Raw genomic sequence first — 19781 nt, 5'->3', positions numbered from 1 at the left:
ACATAATTACCTGTTTTGGAAAAGCAAACATTTCCATACATCTGACACGAAACCTGAAAATATAATAAAATGTTACGGTGCACTAATCGTTGTAACAAGCTCTTTGCGAACTCGACGTACGAACATATCTTAGCCATCCATTTTCAAAGCATTGAATTCATGAGACGCTATATTTCTTTGATATTGTATCCCCGTTGATTCAATACATGCGTCTATATGCACTCTGTATACAATATACCTTGATGCGATATTTATTCAGAGATCCATTACCTCACTATAAAATACAAGTTAATTTGTCACTCGCCGATATCGTATGCAGCTACAGAGCTGTAAACAGCGTTGGAAACTGCATTGGTCTAAAGTAAAAATATAGCCTAGTTATTGCAGCGCGCAAAATAGCCGATACATGTTTCGAAAGAATCTATTTCGCACACTGAATTCTGTATTCATTTTTCAGTATAAATATTTTATTAAAAGTTATTATACAATAAATCAAAAAGATACACACAAAATATTAGAAAAATGTATAGAGGAAAGTCTCCTATTACGCGATAGGCTTTTAATATGAGACAACGGAGTTTCTGCTAAATTAACAGGCATCATCTCTTGGTTCTACCATGAATTTATTGCTCTTGGAACGAAATCCGTTTAGTGAAAAATTCATTGTTAGAGAGGACTATCCTTTAATAATATATAAAGAATGAATTTTATTCATTCCAGGAAGGCGGATTGAATGTTTAACGAGTCACACTGGCTTCGTCTCGTGGCAACACAGTGTTCTCAGTGTATATTAGCTTTTCTTTCGAGTACCAAGCACCTTTCACTAATATCAAGATAATGAAATTAACATCAAGAACATGTCTACAACAAGAAGTTATTACAGACATGTGATGCATGTAGCATTAATACCAAAAAAAGTGCTAAAACGAGCCAATCCGTCACTATAAAATATTTAACGCGTTGTAAAATATATAATGCCCTATATCTTGTTCAGCTCGTCGCAATTTGGTTAATAAAAAATGATCGATATATGACGGCTTTTAGTTATATGAATCATTCGAATCGGCGCTTCGCACGTTAATCTCTGCGCTCTCAATTTGAAAATAGCAATAGCTAGGAAGCTTCATTTGATGAAAAGTCCAAATTGCGAAGCTGCAGGGAGAAAATTTTTTCACAATTTACCCTGCAAATTATGTAATCGTCGGACAACGTGGCACCTGGGAGAATTTTACGAGAGTTTTTCGAAATTTTACCATACATTCTACTAGTAAAATATACAGGGTGTCCAAAAAGTCCGGCAACGGCTAAATATCTCGAAAATAAAGCATTTTAGAGAAAACTGTTTTAGACAAAAGTTATGTGGTTTAAAAAGGCGCATTTAGTGAATGTATGAGTTTGGCTTTGCGCGGCGTTACTAAGGTAATCTTGAATTTTTTTAAATGAAACACTATTGTTTATTATACCAATTAGTCGGTTGTAAAAAATTACGAATTAATAATTGATAATTATCATTTTCCATTACTTCAATTCCAGTCTCAAATGCATAAATCGCGCGAGGTATTTACATAGTCATCGTCTAGGGTGTGTATAAATCGTTAATTATACAAGTAAATTATTGATTATTCACGCGCCGGTTGATTATTCACGCTTATTATTGTTCTTATTCCTCTTCGGCGACGCTGTAGCCCGGGTGGAGAAAAGCCGCCCTTATGTGGATTGGACGGTTTTTTCCTACTTTCGTTGCAGTTGCAATTTTTATGGCAAGCGGTTATAAGCTCCCAAACCTCCACTCCGGAGAACCCTTTATTTTTTAAAGCTTATTTATTGTTGTTGTTACTGTTTGGAGATTTTCCATTCTCCAAGGAACGACGGGGTACTGATTTGTTTATATACAGCTACTGCTTTCGCTTGACAAACGGCTGTTGCACTGAGATATCCGCGCATGCTGATATTATGCGATGCTAATTATTCGCAAGGAACGATCGCGTTTTGAAATAATAACGTCATGAGCGGCTCGTGCCGTTGCTTACTGCCTCGAGCCTTGCCGAAATGCGAATGATAACACGATTGTTTACACAGGAAATCACTCTGTATGCCGGAAAAAGCTTTATGGAATTAATTCACACTGAGCATTTCGTTCGTTTGATCAATTGATCGTTCGTTTTTCGATTTTATTAATTTCGATAAACTAGAAATGTATGAATCTTGATTAATTTTTTTATGTCAAATCGAATCGACTCGATAAAAATTTGTCCGAATTAAAGCGAATCACATACAATCGAATCGAATCGTTGAAATATTTTTATTAACAATATAAGTATTAGATTGAATTGTAAGGAACAGATTACAAAAATATTTTGATACAAAAAAATATAATTATAAGTTCGTTTTACCGTAAAAAAATATTTAAACTTTTAATGTGAAACTAATAAAATGTACTTTAATATCGCGGAAGCAATTAGGGCAATTAGGCGAATTGTGAATCATTTTTTAATTAAAATATTCTGTAGTATCCAATAACATTATCCAATTATATAGTAATAATTATAGTAAGTTAACACTAATTACAAATAGTAATTATAACATCCAACTACATAGTATTACGTAGTAATTACAGTAGTAATTAAAATAAAATAATATGGCTAATTTTATTATCTATTTTATTATTGATATCTACTCTTTCAGTTGGATCCAACTGAAGGCACCCGCTGAACTTCTTAATATGACTGTTTTGTTTATTGACGGGAAATACGATTTTATGATTAAGGTCCGGTCTACAATGAGTCGTTAGTCGTTAGTCAGAAGTCGCAACTATATGTTGATCCTTTTCCTTTCTGGGTGGAAGAAAAAGGACCGACATATAGTTCCGACTTCTGACTAACGACTAACAACTCATTGTAGACCGGGCCTAAGATTTACAATAGGTATGATTTGTATACGAAATCAATTTGTGATTAGTTTAGATTTGAATTCTGGAAATTCAAATTCAACTCGAGCCAATTATTATCTTCTGTAAAAACTTACATCATTATTTATCATTATTTTAATCGATCGATAATATATTCTGTATTTCTTATTTGGTTTCTTATGAAAAATTCTCATCGCGTCACACCAACATGTCACAGCTTATCAGATCTCTGTAATACAAATGAGATATCACGACGTAATCTTACTTCAAGCTCGCGCCTCCGTCGATAGGAATTAAAAGACTCGAGGAAAAAATCCTCAAGGACTCCAATTAAAATTCTGTCAGCATCGCCGTTTCAATTCACGTTAATAAAACTACAATTACAAAATCCTGTGCAAACTGCTGCGACAATCGTGCGAAATATTAGGCGCTTTCGTGCTTTCCGCTGCGCCCGTGGATCGCGAGGAAGCGAGAAAGAACTTCTTGTACACTTTTTATATTAGTAATTGCCATTTTCTTCAAGGGGACTTTATTATATGAAATACTTGAGGGAGGTTTCAAACGAGGGAGCGCCGTGTCGCAGCGATATTTCCAAAGACCCTTTAATAGCGCCGGGGAGGATAAAAAAACGTATCCTTTAATGAAAGAAACTTGCCCGCGCGAGAATGTCACGAAATGTCGGAAATAAAGCCGTCACGAATAAAACTGGAGGATTGATCTTTGGAAAACTTGGTTTCTAGGTCGACTCGATAGAAATGGGACAACCTAGAATATCACGTGATAAATTAAGCCCAAATGTTTCTCCTCTATTGCTCCTTTTTCCGCACACACTTATTTATGTCTCCTAATTGTTCAGTTTCCTTACGTTGGTCACTGTTAAAATGAATAAATAATATTTACAATAAATGCTTTACTGTTAGGTAACTGTAATGTAAGAAGTGAATCCAGAGAAACATATATGCATGCAACAATTCTCCTCATAAACTGGCAAAGTATGAAAGCGAAAGTAGATTGCGCGGGGTAAAAATAACCGTATCTACACATAATATGCATTCAAATCGAGAATTTATCAGATCGGCGATGTTTGTTGAAAAATATGCGGAATGTACGCCCGCGCACAGTAATGTGCGTAATGAAGAGAAGTCTAAAAACAAGAGACAGTCCTCGACAACGCGCTGACTGTTGATTCGCATTAGCCACCCCTTTCCTCCCCCCCCCCGTCTCGTCCGATATTAATTCAGAAACACCCTTTGCGGAACGAGCGCCTCCGGTGAAACTTTCGCGCGTATTTTTGCATAATTGAACATTCTTTTCGCGTGAGAGAGGCGAGGGGCGCGGGAGGACCGTGGGTGTATGACTCCCAAGCTGCAAAAGGTGGACAGAGAGAGAGAGAGAGAGAGAGAGAGAGAGAGAGAGAGAAATCGCAGAATGGAGATAGCTTTGCGCATTCGGCCGCGTGTCTACAGCCTCGCGATAAAATTCTCGGCGGATTTTCAAGTAACCTCCCTTGTTCCCCGTACCGTACCTGCGAACGGCCTCCATATCCGGGACGAGGCAATTTCGGAGCGGACTTCGGAATCGCACTCGAGGGGCACGATTGCGCCAGTGCCTCGTTTAGACATGTGCCTCGCGTACGTGGCAGTTTGAGTCCCCCCCCTCCCCCCGCCCCCGCGTGTTTAGAAGTCGCGAAATTTGTATAAATCTGAAAATTTTTATGCTGTTGTTCCATCACGCGTGGGCCACATAAAAGCCAGTGTTGTGTTTTAGTGGTCAGAAAAAATTTATTTGAAACGGGAAAACGACTTAAACATTTCAACTATATTTAAGGCACATAGGTATATTTCCTAAGCGAAATCTAAATAATTAAGGACATAGCTGACGGAAACGTACTACTGCTATTATCGTTTATTGTAATAATCTCATTTGTATATTTTATTTTTTTAGTTTCCCTTTTAGAAAAGCGAAGATGATAATTCAACTATTATGGATAATAATACTATTAAATTAAAAATTTAAATATCTTGAAATAAACTTGGGAAAGCATTTGAATGTGAAATATGCTCGGGGTGTTAAAAAGATCAATAATAAAGCGTTATTTTAATATGCTATTTTATATCCTTAGAACATGGAAAATTCGAAATGCTTTTAACTGGCACAATTAAAACCAGCGCCTAGTATGTTACACAGAAACTATTTAATTAACCGTTTTTACGGATGTGCTCTTGTAAAATGAAAAATATGAAAAGCCGATGTTTCATGGGTATAAAATTAAACATTGACTTTTATATTAATATAATTGATCTTAATACTATACATACTTTCTCTGGCGAATATTTTCATATTTCAAGGTCCTATTAATTTTCAAGTCCTAAACTAGAACTTGGAGAAGGACAATACAGGAGATTAGACAAGAAATAGCAAATTATTATCTGTTTTCAACCATTTTGGCAGAAACGCAAGCCTGAATTGCAGCATTAAAATAAATCATTATATTCGCTCGACATATAACTTTCATAGGTAGCGTCGTCGTCGTTGTCGTCGTTGTCGTCGTTAAAATATTTTCTGCCGTCTGTAGAACCGAAGCGCGAAACGAGTCGTACGGATTCATCATCATTCCAGGTTGAAACTTCGGGGGTGGAGATCGATTCTGGCGTGGTGGTGTTATGTCGGTGGTTCCACTTTACAGTTCGCTCAAACTTCGCACAGAAAACACGGCGACCTTTACGGTCCATCTCTTCGATTATATCAAGACCCCTGATCAATGATATAATTAATTAATGATTGATGGGAAACTTATCGGGAACGCATAACAAATAATTTCGGTTCAATTCTGAAAGTGACCGATAATGCATTTTGTCAGTGGAATTTTAATAAAGTGAGGCTAACGATGCGCAAAGGCATCAATGTTATGTTAGTCTAATAATTAAGTCAGAAGTGTACAATTAATTCTGGACATTTTAGTATCTGTCCAAAAGTAAGATAGTGGCACCAAATATCGCCTACTCTAACTATTTCTGATCCCGGTGGCCAAAAAAATGGTCGAAAAAAGTTCTGATAGAGCTTAAAATGACGGACAGACATCACTTTATTTGCCACCAACTGGAAAATATTGTAAGCGTATGCTAACTTAGTTTGTTTCACAAATTTTGTAACAAAATGGAAAGTGCCATTGTTTGAAACGCGTTCCTAATATGGTCTACTTGTGAGCTTAAATTAATTGTTAATACTTAACTGACATTGCGTTTGATGTTCAATACCATCATTCGATTCTCTGATTCGTACTCTCTAACGTGGTACTTTTGGAAAAAAAACAAGCAATAATACAATTACATTATTTCCCGTAAGCTGCTGTCACTAGATCAGCCGACGTCATTTTACAAAAGTGTCATTATCGCTACAACTGATGTATTGAAAATACCGGCGTTGTTCATAAAATAAGCTAATTATCCTACTTTACAATTCTGCCCACAGTTAACTGATATCAATATTAGTTTCGCTAAAATGGCGTTGGGTACATAGGCGGTATTTGGTGCCTCTATAAGTTTAGTAAAAAGTTTTGATACCTTAAACAGTAAATGCAAACAATATAAATGATAAAAAAACTCGCATATTTCAATGTTCTTACTCGTTTGCGCACTCCTGAGGATCGTAGAAGGTACGAAAGCACTGCTTGCATTTCCCAAAATATATTCTTCTCACGGCGTACGTGTAGAAGCCGCGTATTTGCTTCAAACAGTCGTGAAACTGCAACTCGCACTCGCACAACGAACTGCAAAAAGTCAAAAAGGAAAATGCCCTCGCGCGCTTAACAATCGTGGATAAGGTATCACAGTACCTTCTACAAATGTATTTGTTATATAGCCCGTATCTTGTAGTTTTTGGCCTTATGTAGTCTTCGCAGTGATCGTGACTTCTGCAACACTTGTCCATCTCTGTGTACATACCTAGTTCGGAGTGCTCACGGGCAATATTTCCCGTGCCGCACCAAAGAGTGCCTACAAAATGCGAACAAAAGATCATGTAATTTATGACAATAAGTAACAAATTTAAAAATAATTAACTACACATTAACAAATTATAATCGGTCGTCGATAAATTTTGTATGAAATATCAGTGAAATATTTAAATTAGAAGATACATTTGCCATTGCAGTATTACTCTTGTGCAAAAGTAATATATACCTAAATTAAAAATAAAAAAGGTATAACTATTATTTTTCAAATATTTTATTGAAATTAAGAATTGTGTGGATTAAAGATTCCATCTTATTTGTACGTCAACTTTTAATTTCTCTAAAGAAAAATTATTATACTAAAGCAATAACTAGACAGAAATTTGAATGCAAATGAAAGATGCTACTACATTAAAACTAACGCAAGTGTCAGGGATAACACACAAAAGGAATTAAATAATTTGAATGAGGATAAGTGAGTTCTTTTAGTTTAACGAACATAGTTTATTCTATATGTCTCGTGAAATGAAAAAATAGGCGTAAAAAAATTTGCAAAATATGAATAAAATACAAATTACATGTACCGTTTTCAATATCAATTGTAGAATATTAATGTTTGCTTTAATGTAAAAATAAAAAAGAAGCACTTTTATTTTTTAAATATATAATTACTTCTACACAGAGCAAAAGAAAAAAAATATACGTTAGCTATTTAAATAAATGAAAAGAAATAAAGACGACTCACTTATCACAAATGCTATAAGATCCAAATTCTCAAAGTGATTAAAACTTTATTCAATGAGTAAATAAGGAAAGTTACCTGGAAGGATTCCATGTCGCAGATTCGGAACTTGTTTTAGCGCGACGAAACCTCGTAAAAAATCTTTCACGGAGTGACCTTCCGTTACACCGTTGTTATTAACAATCAGCACGAGCGTGCAAAATATAATTAGACTAATCGCGCTGATCCCCTTCATTTCAAACTAATTAATCAGTAATTTATCAACAACGCGAATCGCAAATTAATGTTAAGCTCCAAACGCTTAATCCCAAACGTCCAGCAGAGATTTTCGTAACGTGTTCTATCGACTTGCGCTAAAATCGCGCGTGTTGACGCCGCGAGACACACAGCGAAACTGCCGCTACGATTCGCTAAAAATACAAATAATGATAACGACGTTTAGATGTATTAACGCGTATGCGCGACATTTGTTTACCGCACCGCATTTCCTGCACGCTCGCTCTTCCTTACCGCTAGTTTCCTCGCGCGATACTGACTTAATATCTAAAATTAACCAGGTTTTAAGCACATTGACTTTTCAACGCAGACATCGTGATAACATCTAATAATTACATTATATGGTAACGCGAGGCACTCTCATAATTTTACTTGTATTAAATCCCCTATGCTGTGTAACATACTGCACTTGTAATTTTCTGCACGTTTAACTAACGTTTACGTTGGTACGTTATAAAATTTAATTATGCCATACAATTTATTAAGTAGCTGTCGTTTAATCAACTTGAATAATTAACTGATATTCTTCTATCAACAGTTGAAACAAAAAGCAAATAATCAGTCAGAGCTCGAATGTAGTTTTACCAAGAGTCTTAATAACACTGGCGAGTCAAGCAACCGACGAGTTTCGGTTCGCTGTGGATCCTCGGTATTCAAGACACGTACATAACTTACGATAAAAACAGTAGTAGGTACGTGTATGCCAAAGAGAAACAGATTCCTGAAAGGTAAAGTACCGAGTAGAGAAAATTCTTGGAAAGGGCAATGAATAATCGTCTCAAGATACAAATCAGAGCCTGAGACTCGGAATTGTTGTCTTTGGACGGTATCACTCGGTACTACGCCCCGTAAATTTAAACCGCAATCTAATCTCTTAATGCACGGAATCTCAAGTGGTTTATGACGAGAAGGCTCCTTCTAGAACTAAACGTGCACTCCGATAATAACTCACAGATAGATTATACGATTTATTGTTATTCGAGTTACCTGTTTTTATCAAATTTCGATGTCTAGAAACCGTCGTTTTTTATTATCTTCCTGACCGTAAATTAATTTTTCTTTTGTCACATAACAATCGTGTCATATAACGTAACACTGTTTTGTTTACGTAAGAAAATTATCGTTTTTATTTAAAAAGCTTTCAACGAACTTTATTTCGAGAGAAATAGAATTATCGAGTACAAGTCTAGTATTAAATGTGAAAAATGTGCGTACCCTTTGCCATTCGAGTTTCCACCGAAGGTTATCCGAATTTGTTTAAACGAGCCGTAAAGGTGATTAATATCACGTTTATTAAATCAAACTGTTAATGCAGGCTTGAGGCAAGGAAAAGGTACATCGCGGGAACTTTTCGTTCCCCGAAAGGGAACAAAAGTAAAATGGGGCGGCGGGTGTCTTCCTGAATTTCTGGCGGAGCTTTTTAGAGCTTTCTCTACATTATTTCAACTGGCCGACCGGCCCCTCTCCGCCAACCTCTCGAAGCCTCTTTCGCTCGACTGCGCATTCCTTTTAACGATTTCGTCCTCCTCGGCCGCGACATCCGCTTTCGTTTCACGTTCTACTCCCGTTCTTCAAGGTTTCCGCCCGCCGCCTGCCTTGCGTCTACCTTGACACCCTCACGCCCCTGAGGATCCTCTTGGAATCACGAGCGAGGGACTGTTTGGTAGGATATGAGGTTGAAGCAAAGATACGGAGAAGCTAACTGTAAATTTAATCTGAGCTCTTCCCCCCCCAAATAACGCTTGTAAGCGTTCGTCCTCGTCGCCTTTTAGCACGTCCCGGTTCAATACACTTTCTTTTTGTCTCAGCGTCCCGTAAATTCATACTGTTTATATATCTAACTTATTTCTCCCTTCTTACGAGACACATCTAAATGAAATTTTAGCGAGTTTCGCTATTTTCCAATTTCTCTCGACGCTCTTTACCCACAAATCTTGATTTCTCCTTACAGGCTTCTGATCCTTTGTAAATCTAATTTTGATATTTTTGATATTATTGCTTTTATATAGTTATCTGAAATTTTTACATGCATATATCTACGACTTTGTGCTTTAAAAGACACCCTTTTTAAATTTATGCGGTATAGATCGACATTCGATGTCACAGTGTTAAATGAAAATTTAGCGAGTTTCACTATTTTCCAATTTCTCTTGATGCTCTTTACCCACAAATCTTGGTCTTTCCTTACAGGCTGATCTTTTATAAATCTAATTTTGATATTTTTGATATTATTGCTTTTATATAGTTATCTGAAATTTTTACATGCATATATCTACGACTTTGTACTTTAAAAAGACACTCTTTTTAAATCTATGTGGTATAGATCGACATTCGATGTCGCAGTGGGTCTGACCACGACAAACTCTGATAAACCGCGCTGCAAAGTGCATTATCATAATTTCAAAAAGAGACAATATTCCAGGGGAACAAAATCGGTGGAAAAAGTCGCCGAGTCGAGCAATTGCGATTCAACCGACACGGAAATTGCGCGTGCAGGACGATTAACGGTCCTGCGAAAGAGATTGCCGGCAAGACGCGCGGCGGCAGGGGCAGGAAGGAAGCCGCTTGCGTTTCTTCGCCGACGGGCGCGGAAGAGGTGGTTTGCGTTAAAGCTCAGCGCCCGCGTTTGTACCGCGCCACAAAAGGTTTGACGTAGGTATGCGTGCTGTGCCCGGCCTGGGTTAATGCACCGAGAAGCGCATTACCGAGGAGTGCTTACCGTGAGGGAAGGAGCGAGTGCAAGGCCAGCAGTCACCGCCGATGCACGCGGCTCCGCCTGCTCGAGGAGAGGAGGGAGAGACGAAAATGTCGGCGGGCTAAAAAGCGGAGAGGACCATCCCTCCGCCCGGTACTCCGGCTGATGAGAACCGTCCACTGCGATCTTTCTCGGCCGAACGTTTTATGTCGTGGTATATATATTTTAATTTCGCCCTTCTTTTATCCTGACGTTGAAATATTTTAAAATATTTGCCCCGCGCGTACACACGTGGAGATCGGTCCTCAATATCTATGGCCTGTCCGCCGGCCGCCGGGGGTTTCTTTCACAGAATTCTACTTATATTTGCACGGGTGGTTAATTATGTCAATATTATACCTCTCTCGAACGTGCAAATTAAAATGCAGCCATTTGGTTTTTATTTCCACCGAGAGAGACTCGAGACAACGTTTTTAAACTTGGCTGGGCCATAATCGAACTCGGTGTCTATATAGTTTTGCAGAAATAGACGCACAGACGAAAAGAATGTTCTTCTTTTGAAAAAATATGTTTAGTTTTAACGTGAAAATCTTGAAATGAGATTATGTTGCGTCAAAGGAAGAAAAACTTACTTGAATGAAGCAAGTTTACATAATTCAACTAAGACGAATGTATGCTTATTATTTAAGAATAATTTTCTTCAATGGAAAGCAAGCAATATTGGATAGAAAATAACATATTTTCAAGTCGAAGATTATAATGTTTAAAATGATTTTTAAAGTAAAAAAATAAATCTTTAATAAAATAACATCTTTATACTGTTTTTGATAAATATTACCACATGACTCAGTGATCGAATTGGTGAGACGTCCGCCTAGAGTGTAGGGAAGTCCAGGTTCAAACCCCGGCTGAGGTAATGTTTTTTGCAATAAATTTTCTGTATTATTAAAAATTCTAGATATGATCAAGAAAATACTCAAGTTGTTAAAATGATTTTCTTGTCAACACAATTATCACGGAGAGAATTTCCTGTTAAAATTTATCCTGAAAATCATGTAATCGTAGGACAACACGAAGAACCTTACGAGAGTTTTCTGAAACTTTACCATACGTTTTACTAGCAAAATGTAGAAGCCTATGTCATACATTTTACTAGCAAATATAGAAGTCTATCTTATAATCGGGGACGTTCCTCTAAGGTATACATGTATTTCAACGTGAACGACTCTTCTCCTTTCTTCAATGGCAAATTTCTTGCCTTTCTCTCGCATCGTCTCTCGCACCTCTGTAAGAAGATGGCTAACTACTTGGCTCGCGTTGCTGACTCGGCGTAATGCGGCGTTATGTCTATCCGTAGCTCTCACGCGAACTCTAGTTGACGACCTCGTCCCTAGTGCGGGCGGGCGGAGCGGAGCGGAATTCGCCCCGGCGGACAACCGAGGGAAATTATCTGCAACGACTGAAGTAATAACATTTAACTGTGCAGTGCACAAGGCGGGCGCGATCTCGGCGCCGAGGGTGCGGCGTAGGATCCCGGCAGCGCGGAATTATAAATTGTTGGGGCATAGTTGCGATTGTTTCGAGCCGAGGGTGAGAAGCTGCCGCGTCTTCCCTACCTCTGCGCGCGAGGGTAAAGACGATTATTCTCGTCCTGTTTGCCCGTTGTTTCCCTAAACGGGGAGCGTTGCGCGACCCCCGGGGCGAGCCCGCGTTGTTCGCGACTGCTGGAAAAATTATTTCGACTACGAACGGACGCGACGGGTTGTAACGTTTTGAAATTCCACGCAGGGAAAGCGCGAACGTGGAAAATAGAAAAATGTAGAAGGATCAAAATTGAAGTGAAAAAAAAATATATGTGACACGGAAATGAAAAGCCGTGTTTTTTTTGTTTTCCATATCTCTTTTTATCTCCATTTCACCCTTTAAAACAGGAACTACAGAGATACATAACTCTTAGGATTACTTATCCCTTTCTCTCTCTTTCTCTCTCTCTCTCTCTCTCTCTCTCTCTCTCTCTGAAAAACATTTCGCCCGCGTGCAGATATGCTCGTGCATCCGCAAATTGTAAATACGCGTAATATTTTATCATCGTGGTGTAATCTGTGATTACGTATAGTGGTTAAATATTTCAAATTGCAAACGGTAAAAGTGTTATTATTTAAGAATAATTTTTTTGAATGGAGAAGAAGCAACGCATTGGATAGAAAATAACATATTTTTAAACATAATAATATCTTTAGGTTGCCAGTATTTTATTAAACACGTGCCAGTTAAGGTCGACTAAACTTATTCGTTGTAACATATTTTCGACTCGAAGGCTAAAATAATTTTATTGTCAAGATAATTACAGGCATTCTTGAAGTGGCACTCGCAGTATTTAAAAGGACTGTAACATTGTTGGAGTGTAAGATTATTAAATGCCTCTAAGAAGATTGTAGATTGTAAAAATACTCGATACCCCTTTCCTCCGTAAGCCCCGCGATCCGGATCTTCGAAAAGTGATTACCCTCTCGCCGTTATCCAAGGCTATATCGCGCTTTTACGGGCAGCCACCCGCAAGAGAATCCCGCTTTAAGAAGCGGGAAGCTCCTCGGACCTTAAACATTTCTCTTTCATTGCGCGCGCTCTTTTTGCGGGGTGTGCGGCAGTCATGGGGGTGGGAGAACCCGGGGCTCGTAGGTTCCTCACCTAACGCCCGTAATTACGTGTCCGTGGTAGCGGGAGGGGCGGGAGACGGAAGAAAGAGATGGACACGAAAGATACCGATGGAAGACGGGAGCCGCAACGGCCGGCGCTTCGTCGGACTCTGATTTATATCGAGCTTCGCCGGACCCTAGTCTCGACCTCAAACGGATTTTCGAGGGTTTACGTCGCGCAGCTTCCGAAATTCCGGCGAGGAATTTCCTCGGAATCCACAACCTCAGCTGGATTGATTCATAGCTTTTAACTTCCAATAGAAAGCCGCGAAGGGAATCCACGGAAAGGCGCACCGTTCTTTTTTTTAATATTGTGGCATTAATTATGCATTTTAATAACCAACATTAAATACCTTGTTACCTACGTTTTAAATTATCTGCATTAAAAATTTTATAAAAGTTTAATAAGGAAAAAGAAATGATTGCAGGCCGCTGGTTAATTTATTCTAGTAAATTAATTCGCCCGTCTCCAGCCCCGTCGCTCTGAAACTTGAAAAGCTACCGAGAAATGTACCGACATAGTAATTTAAAAAATTTGCCTTTATCCCTGAAATTGTGTGCGGGCGAGAATTATGAAATATTTCGTACGCGAACAAGTAGACCGGGCGTAACGCGAGCACATCCGAGCTATCGCTAGCTCGTGACTTCGTGACCTCGCAAGAAGAATCTCGACTGTGTCGTTGACTCGTCTCTTCGGCAACTCGCCGTTCTCAGATTACTTCGTAATTCTCGTTATTCTCGTCATGTCGCAATCTGCAAGAAAGACCTCGTAAGAGGCACTCAAAGTTTCAAACGACAACGCGTGACTCCATTAAAAGTCGTCGCAGGAATCCGCGCGTTCGATTATAATAATAATTCTAGTCGCCAATGTGCTCGCAAACTCCGCCTCGTGCTACTTTACCGCCTCCCCACCTTTGAGGGAGCACCGAAAAATCCTTAAAGTACTGTTAAAAAAGGGGGAAAAAGGGAGCGGTGGGTCACGTGTAAAAAAACTGTGAAAGCTTTTAGAGGGATGGTAAAAATTCCTTCATTCGCGTCTCCTTAGTTTAGCGCAGTTAAAAGCTCGGAAAGGGTTTCGCGCGCCTCCCGAGCTTCGTTAATGTGCATAATTTATGTTTTTAATAAATGTTAAGCCGCGCCTCGCGGGGCAGGAATCGCGGCGCGACGCCGCACGCCAAACAAGCAGATTTAAAAAATTTCCATATATCCCATAAACGCTTTGAGGCGGCGCGTTCATTAAAACGCCGTAGTGTAGAACGGAGATTAAGCTTTATTATAAAGACCGCAAGGGAAAACTGTCGGCCGCGCGACTGAATTTCCCAGCTGCATTGTGTCGTGGTAAAGCCGGCACGCAATCTTTCAGGCGTGACGAGAAGTTCGAGATTAAAAATTAAGGATACGGCAATAAATAATGATTTCATTTTTAAGCTGTTTATACATGCTGAGAGATACCGTAGCACTTTTTATCCGCGTGTTATTTCCTCGCTACTAAGGGAAGTCCCTTGTTATGAAATAGTCTTTTAATAAACCCAGAAAAAAAAGTTTCTATCAATTTTAGCCTTGCTAGACTTTTATTAAATTTCAAAGAAATGATTTCTTTATCTTAACTAAATTTTATTTCATTGAGACTGGAGTCTCTAAGAGAATTCATATCCATTTCTTCAAATCTAGCAAACGTTTTAGTAGAAGTAAATAAAAATTTAGTAGATTCAAAGAAATATGATTTCGACGTATTTCACTTGAGATAGCAGGTTTTCAACATCGCCAATTTTGTTTCGCTATGGTTACGTGAACTTGTCCACTCAACAGATTTCAAGAACGATAAATACACGATGGGTGGCCAACAGAGGGTGCTTATTAATATATCTTCCTCTATATTCTAATTTAGCACGAGGGAGAAAAAGATTCGACATGCTTCGAATGTCGAATATTAGTAACATTTGACATTTGGCTGAACGTGCAATTGCAGGAAGGTTCACCGAGACTGATCGCTTCTGAAAACTTCTTATGGGTTTACATACATCTCCGAATATACAAGCGTCGATTTCGACGTACGTTTAATCGAAACATTTATTAAATTCCCGCTTTATCTTAAAACAAATAATACGCGCTCATCGAAAATATCGTTCCGTTAAACCGAACCGATGAACTGAAAATATAAAACTCAAATAAATGGTTTGAATAAATGAGCGCCTCGTTAATTTTTTTTTTATTATTTATTGATCCGCGCACTCCCGTTGTTATTTATATTTTCCAGCCGGGCCCGAGTGCCGCAATATCTAGAATCAATGCGGCAGCGGGTAACGGAACAATATTTTACCTGTCGCAACGGGCCCGTTTCCCCTCTCCCGGGGACGCTGGACTAGTTCGGGAAGTACCGCGGCTACGAACTTCGACTCAATACGTCAGCAAACTTAAAATGGAAAGTTGACAACCCGCGGGCACGCCAGACATTCCGCCTCTGTCGCGTTCAATTTGAATAAACCCACGTCCGCCGGTGCGGCCACCGCCGCCGCCGCCGCCACCCGCCCCATTCCTTCTCGTTGCCGGCGGGCGAGCTGCGTCCCTTTCGAACTTATTTAAATTGCGCCACCACCGCGGGCTCCCTTTAATAGAGCGCCTCCATTCAAGGAATGCCGCGTAACCGACCGCCGCTATATCGAGCGCCGAATTATTCTAAGCCACCATATTGGCGATCCGGCTACGCCCGGAGTGCCGTTAATAATTTACAATGCAAGTTGTGTGGGCTCATAATAACTCGCACAAAGTTGGTCGCTCCGGTTGGTAATGACCATAATTAAATTAAGCGCCCCGCGGTATGAGACACGGCCGCTTTCTGTTTGCTTCAATAATAGCGTAATTCCTCGCAGCCGCGGCAAAATAATGTATGATTTCGATGGAACGTCCAGTTGCTCTACCTGGACACAGGTTAAACGTTATTGTTACATGCTCCTCAATTACAATTCCACGGCGGAATGTTTCTTTCATTTTTAATGGCGATCGTGGGAGGAAGCGCGTCACCTAAATAAATTTCAAAATTATACAGGAAATTCTATCTTAATTACGTCATCTTTCCGCATGAAAACGCCCGTCGTTTGCACGCGCAAAAATGGAGATATGAAATATTTCGGCTAAATCTAAAAATCCCGCCGCGAGAAATGTTTTCCGAGTTGGGGAAACTAACTATCTGGTTTAAATGTAGATTTGAAACTCTCCAAATAAATCATCTACATTGTTTACGAATTATTGCTGCGGGTCGAAATAGAGGTTTAAAGTCATTCTAACAAATCTTAGGCTAACATTACATTTGTCGTACGACAAATTGTTCAAGCGTGTTGATTGGCTGCTGAATAAAAAATTTCTAGATACTCGAAAATTTTACTATCCTGCAGCCAATCAACGGACTTAAAAAATTTGTCGTGCGACAAACGTAATAATAGCCTTATGCTTGAGATTTCGTCGTGCTTTCTACTGGCCGAGAGGAACGGCTTTGTCTTCTCTGCTGTGAGATTTGCGGAGACCAAAATAGACCACGTAGACTGCGAAATCAGTAGGCGTATCGTCGATCCGAAAGTTCGCGCAATGATTAACGGGAATGTAAGCGCCAAGAGGAGGGGGAGGCGTAAATGAGATGGAGCGAATTAATGAGGCGCGAACGAATGCACGTACTTACGCCGATCGCGGCTTCCTCGGGGGCAATTGGGAAATTGCACGCTGTGCGTGGTGCACACGGCGAGTCCCAGACAAACACACAGGAATATATCGCGAACTAACGCACGTAGGTTGCCACGCTTAATTGTCAGAAGGACACCCCAAACAACCGCAACTGCGCTCCTTTACCGCAATAACATCCATTGTTCTGCTAAACAAATTTCGGTGTTACATTACAGCTACAATTTGATAATGCACGATTTACATTATTATGTAAATGGCGCATTATGGTACACCTCTCGTGATTCTAATACATTTAGCTTCGAGTATTGCAAGTTAATCTTGAGAGATCAACAAGTTGGTATTTCGTTTCACGAGACTGCCGATGATATCTAAATATCTTTATTTGTTTTATACTATTATAAAATAGAATTGTATGCATATACACATTGATATGTCGACTGATCTCTTTCGCAAGGTCGTATCTTGATATTACACAATTTCCAGTTTTTCTGTTTCAACGCACAGTTTGGTCCTAAATAAGCGTTTACGAAAAACCGAAAATTGTGTAAAATCGTGATACGACCTTGCGAAAGAGATCAGTCGATATGTAGTGCGTACAGTTCGATAAAAAATATTTATAATTTTAAAATATATATTTAATAACTTAACATCCCTCTGTATTTAATAGACGAGAGTCCCCTATTATGAGATAGGCTCCTAATAAGAGATAGCGGGGTTTCTACTACATTAATAGGCATCATCTGTCGGTTCCACCATGAATTTATTGCTGTTGGAGTAAAATCTCTATTTAATAAAAAATTTATTGTTAGATTATGTAACAGTTGCGAAAAGAGATTTGCTATTGAATTTGGACGTTGGAAACCTCTTATCTCGTAATCGGCGACTTTCCTGTAATAATTTTGGTGGACAGTAATACTTTCGTCATATTAAAATATATTCAGTGGCAAGTTTCAGTTAATGAAAATGGATATGGATTTGAAGATTTCTCCCCGATATATGCAGAATATCTTCGTACTTTTGTGCGGCTCCTCAACTGTTAAAAAAGTTCATCAGACCAGCGACGTAATCCGGCGTGAGAGCGGAACATGATAAATTGCAGTATGTTTGTATATAAAGCGCGGTTTCCTGCTCGTGCAAATATTTGATGCGCGTGTGATTAATTGCGGTTGCCTAATTACCAGTGTACAGCTCAAAATTGCATCTGCATGCATACAGGATGAACCGTTCTTCCTCGCAGCCGCGGGGTTCTTTGATGTACTTCATTTGCACTCGTCGAAAATATGACTGACCGCTACGGTTCTTGTAGATTTTCATTATAATTAGCTCCGCGATATTTTATTTTAATACCCGAGTAAAAGAATAACAAGTGAAGTGTATTTTGTTTAAAAACCCACTGCAGAAAACCTTTACTCACGAGCGTTATCTTCCTCGTGTTAAGAACAAAGGCATAGCATTGAAATAGATAAGAAAGATTATACACGGGCATTATATCGGATCGATTAAAAAAAAAAACGTTCCTCTTTTACATTTCTTGGTCCTAAGCGATTTCGAATTGATATTTTCTTGTCGTAACCAAGTTTCGGCGGCTAATTCTTTTTTTGTATTTTTCAACAAACTGTTGTTCTCTTCGCGTATCTGTTACATTTGCGGGAGAATTCGCGGCTGAAAGGGAGGTCGGTAATTTTAGGACACTCTGTAACTCGCGGGGCGCGCGATGGATGACACTGCGAGGGCGGTATTATTATTTGCGATATCACCGCGAACGGCCGCGAATTGCAAAATTTATCGAATATTCGTCGGAATATTCGTAAAAGCGTCCTCTCTTGCTAAATTAACGTAAACGAAGTTCGTGAATAACGAGTAACTCACTTAATACCGCTAACGAAGTAACGGCGCCGGCTTCACTAGCTTACTGATGGTTTTGGCGGTTTGCGTATCGAGTTTTCCGAAATAAAAAAAAGAGACCGAGTAACCGTAAACGTGCACGCGAAAAAAGAACAGTGTCCTATTATAAAAACATAACAAATTACGCTCGTGTGATACATCGCCGACGTTCTTTCGGCGATTCAATATCCTCCTCGTGAACATTGTATCGACATGTTTTGGCCACGATTCTCTTTTATGATATATTTTGAAAGAAATTCTTGGTTCTTCGCAAATTCTTTTACATACTTCCAGAAACAATTCTCCCTTATCTCTCTTTCTAGCGCGAAGCGTTTATTTATTCAGAGGACAATCTAAGTGTCGATTACGAAATTTGTTGCACGTGTACATACAACAATTTTATTTTAGCTTGTTTTTCTCATAAGAAAAATTACGAGATAAACTACAAGGGAATAACAAAATTACTGGTAACAAATAATTCACTTAATCTCGATCGATTGCAGTTTGCAGAAAAATTCATTTTTAGCAAACGACCCATTAATATTATCTAACATAACAATAAGCAATAATGTATTTTTTTAAGACACTGTTAAAGAAACATATAATTTGTCAACTATCATTTTAATCGTCGAAGAATCAAATCATAAGCCACGAGGCTTCCAATGCAAAGACAAACGTAAGGGGCGTAAGACGTAAAGAAGATATTCCAATGATTGATGTGTAATGGAACACCCAGTGTTCTGTAGAAAGTATATTATATATAAAAGATATTGTATACGCTCTTTGGAGATAAAACGAGGACGACACCCTTATGAAGAAAAATATAATTTGTCTATTATTATTTTAATCGTCGAAGAATTAAATCATGAGCCACGAGGCTTCCAATGCAAAGACAAACGTAAGGGGCGTAAGACATAAAGAAGATACTCCAGTGATTGATGTGTAATGGAACA

General features: G+C 38.9%; 2 protein-coding genes across 2 annotated transcripts in view; one reads left to right on the top strand and one right to left on the bottom strand.

Moving 5' to 3' along the window:
- Window positions 1–19781, top strand: part of LOC105566016 — a 131403-nt gene that overhangs the window by 91506 nt on the left and 20116 nt on the right. The window lies entirely within an intron of this gene.
- On the bottom strand, window positions 5001–8476 carry LOC105566015. The gene is made up of 4 exons (XM_012019687.1): window positions 7681–8476; window positions 6744–6903; window positions 6534–6677; window positions 5001–5662 (listed from the first exon to the last, which is right to left on the bottom strand). The coding sequence occupies exons 1-4, from the start codon at window positions 7835–7837 to the stop codon at window positions 5383–5385; spliced, it is 741 nt and encodes a 246-aa protein (XP_011875077.1). The 5' UTR covers window positions 7838–8476; the 3' UTR covers window positions 5001–5382.

This window comes from Vollenhovia emeryi, unplaced genomic scaffold (genome assembly GCF_000949405.1).
Source record: "Vollenhovia emeryi isolate VEMERY1.0 unplaced genomic scaffold, V.emery_V1.0 DF939147.1, whole genome shotgun sequence".
Taxonomy (NCBI): domain Eukaryota; kingdom Metazoa; phylum Arthropoda; class Insecta; order Hymenoptera; family Formicidae; genus Vollenhovia; species Vollenhovia emeryi.
This window is presented reverse-complemented; position numbering and strand designations above follow the sequence as displayed.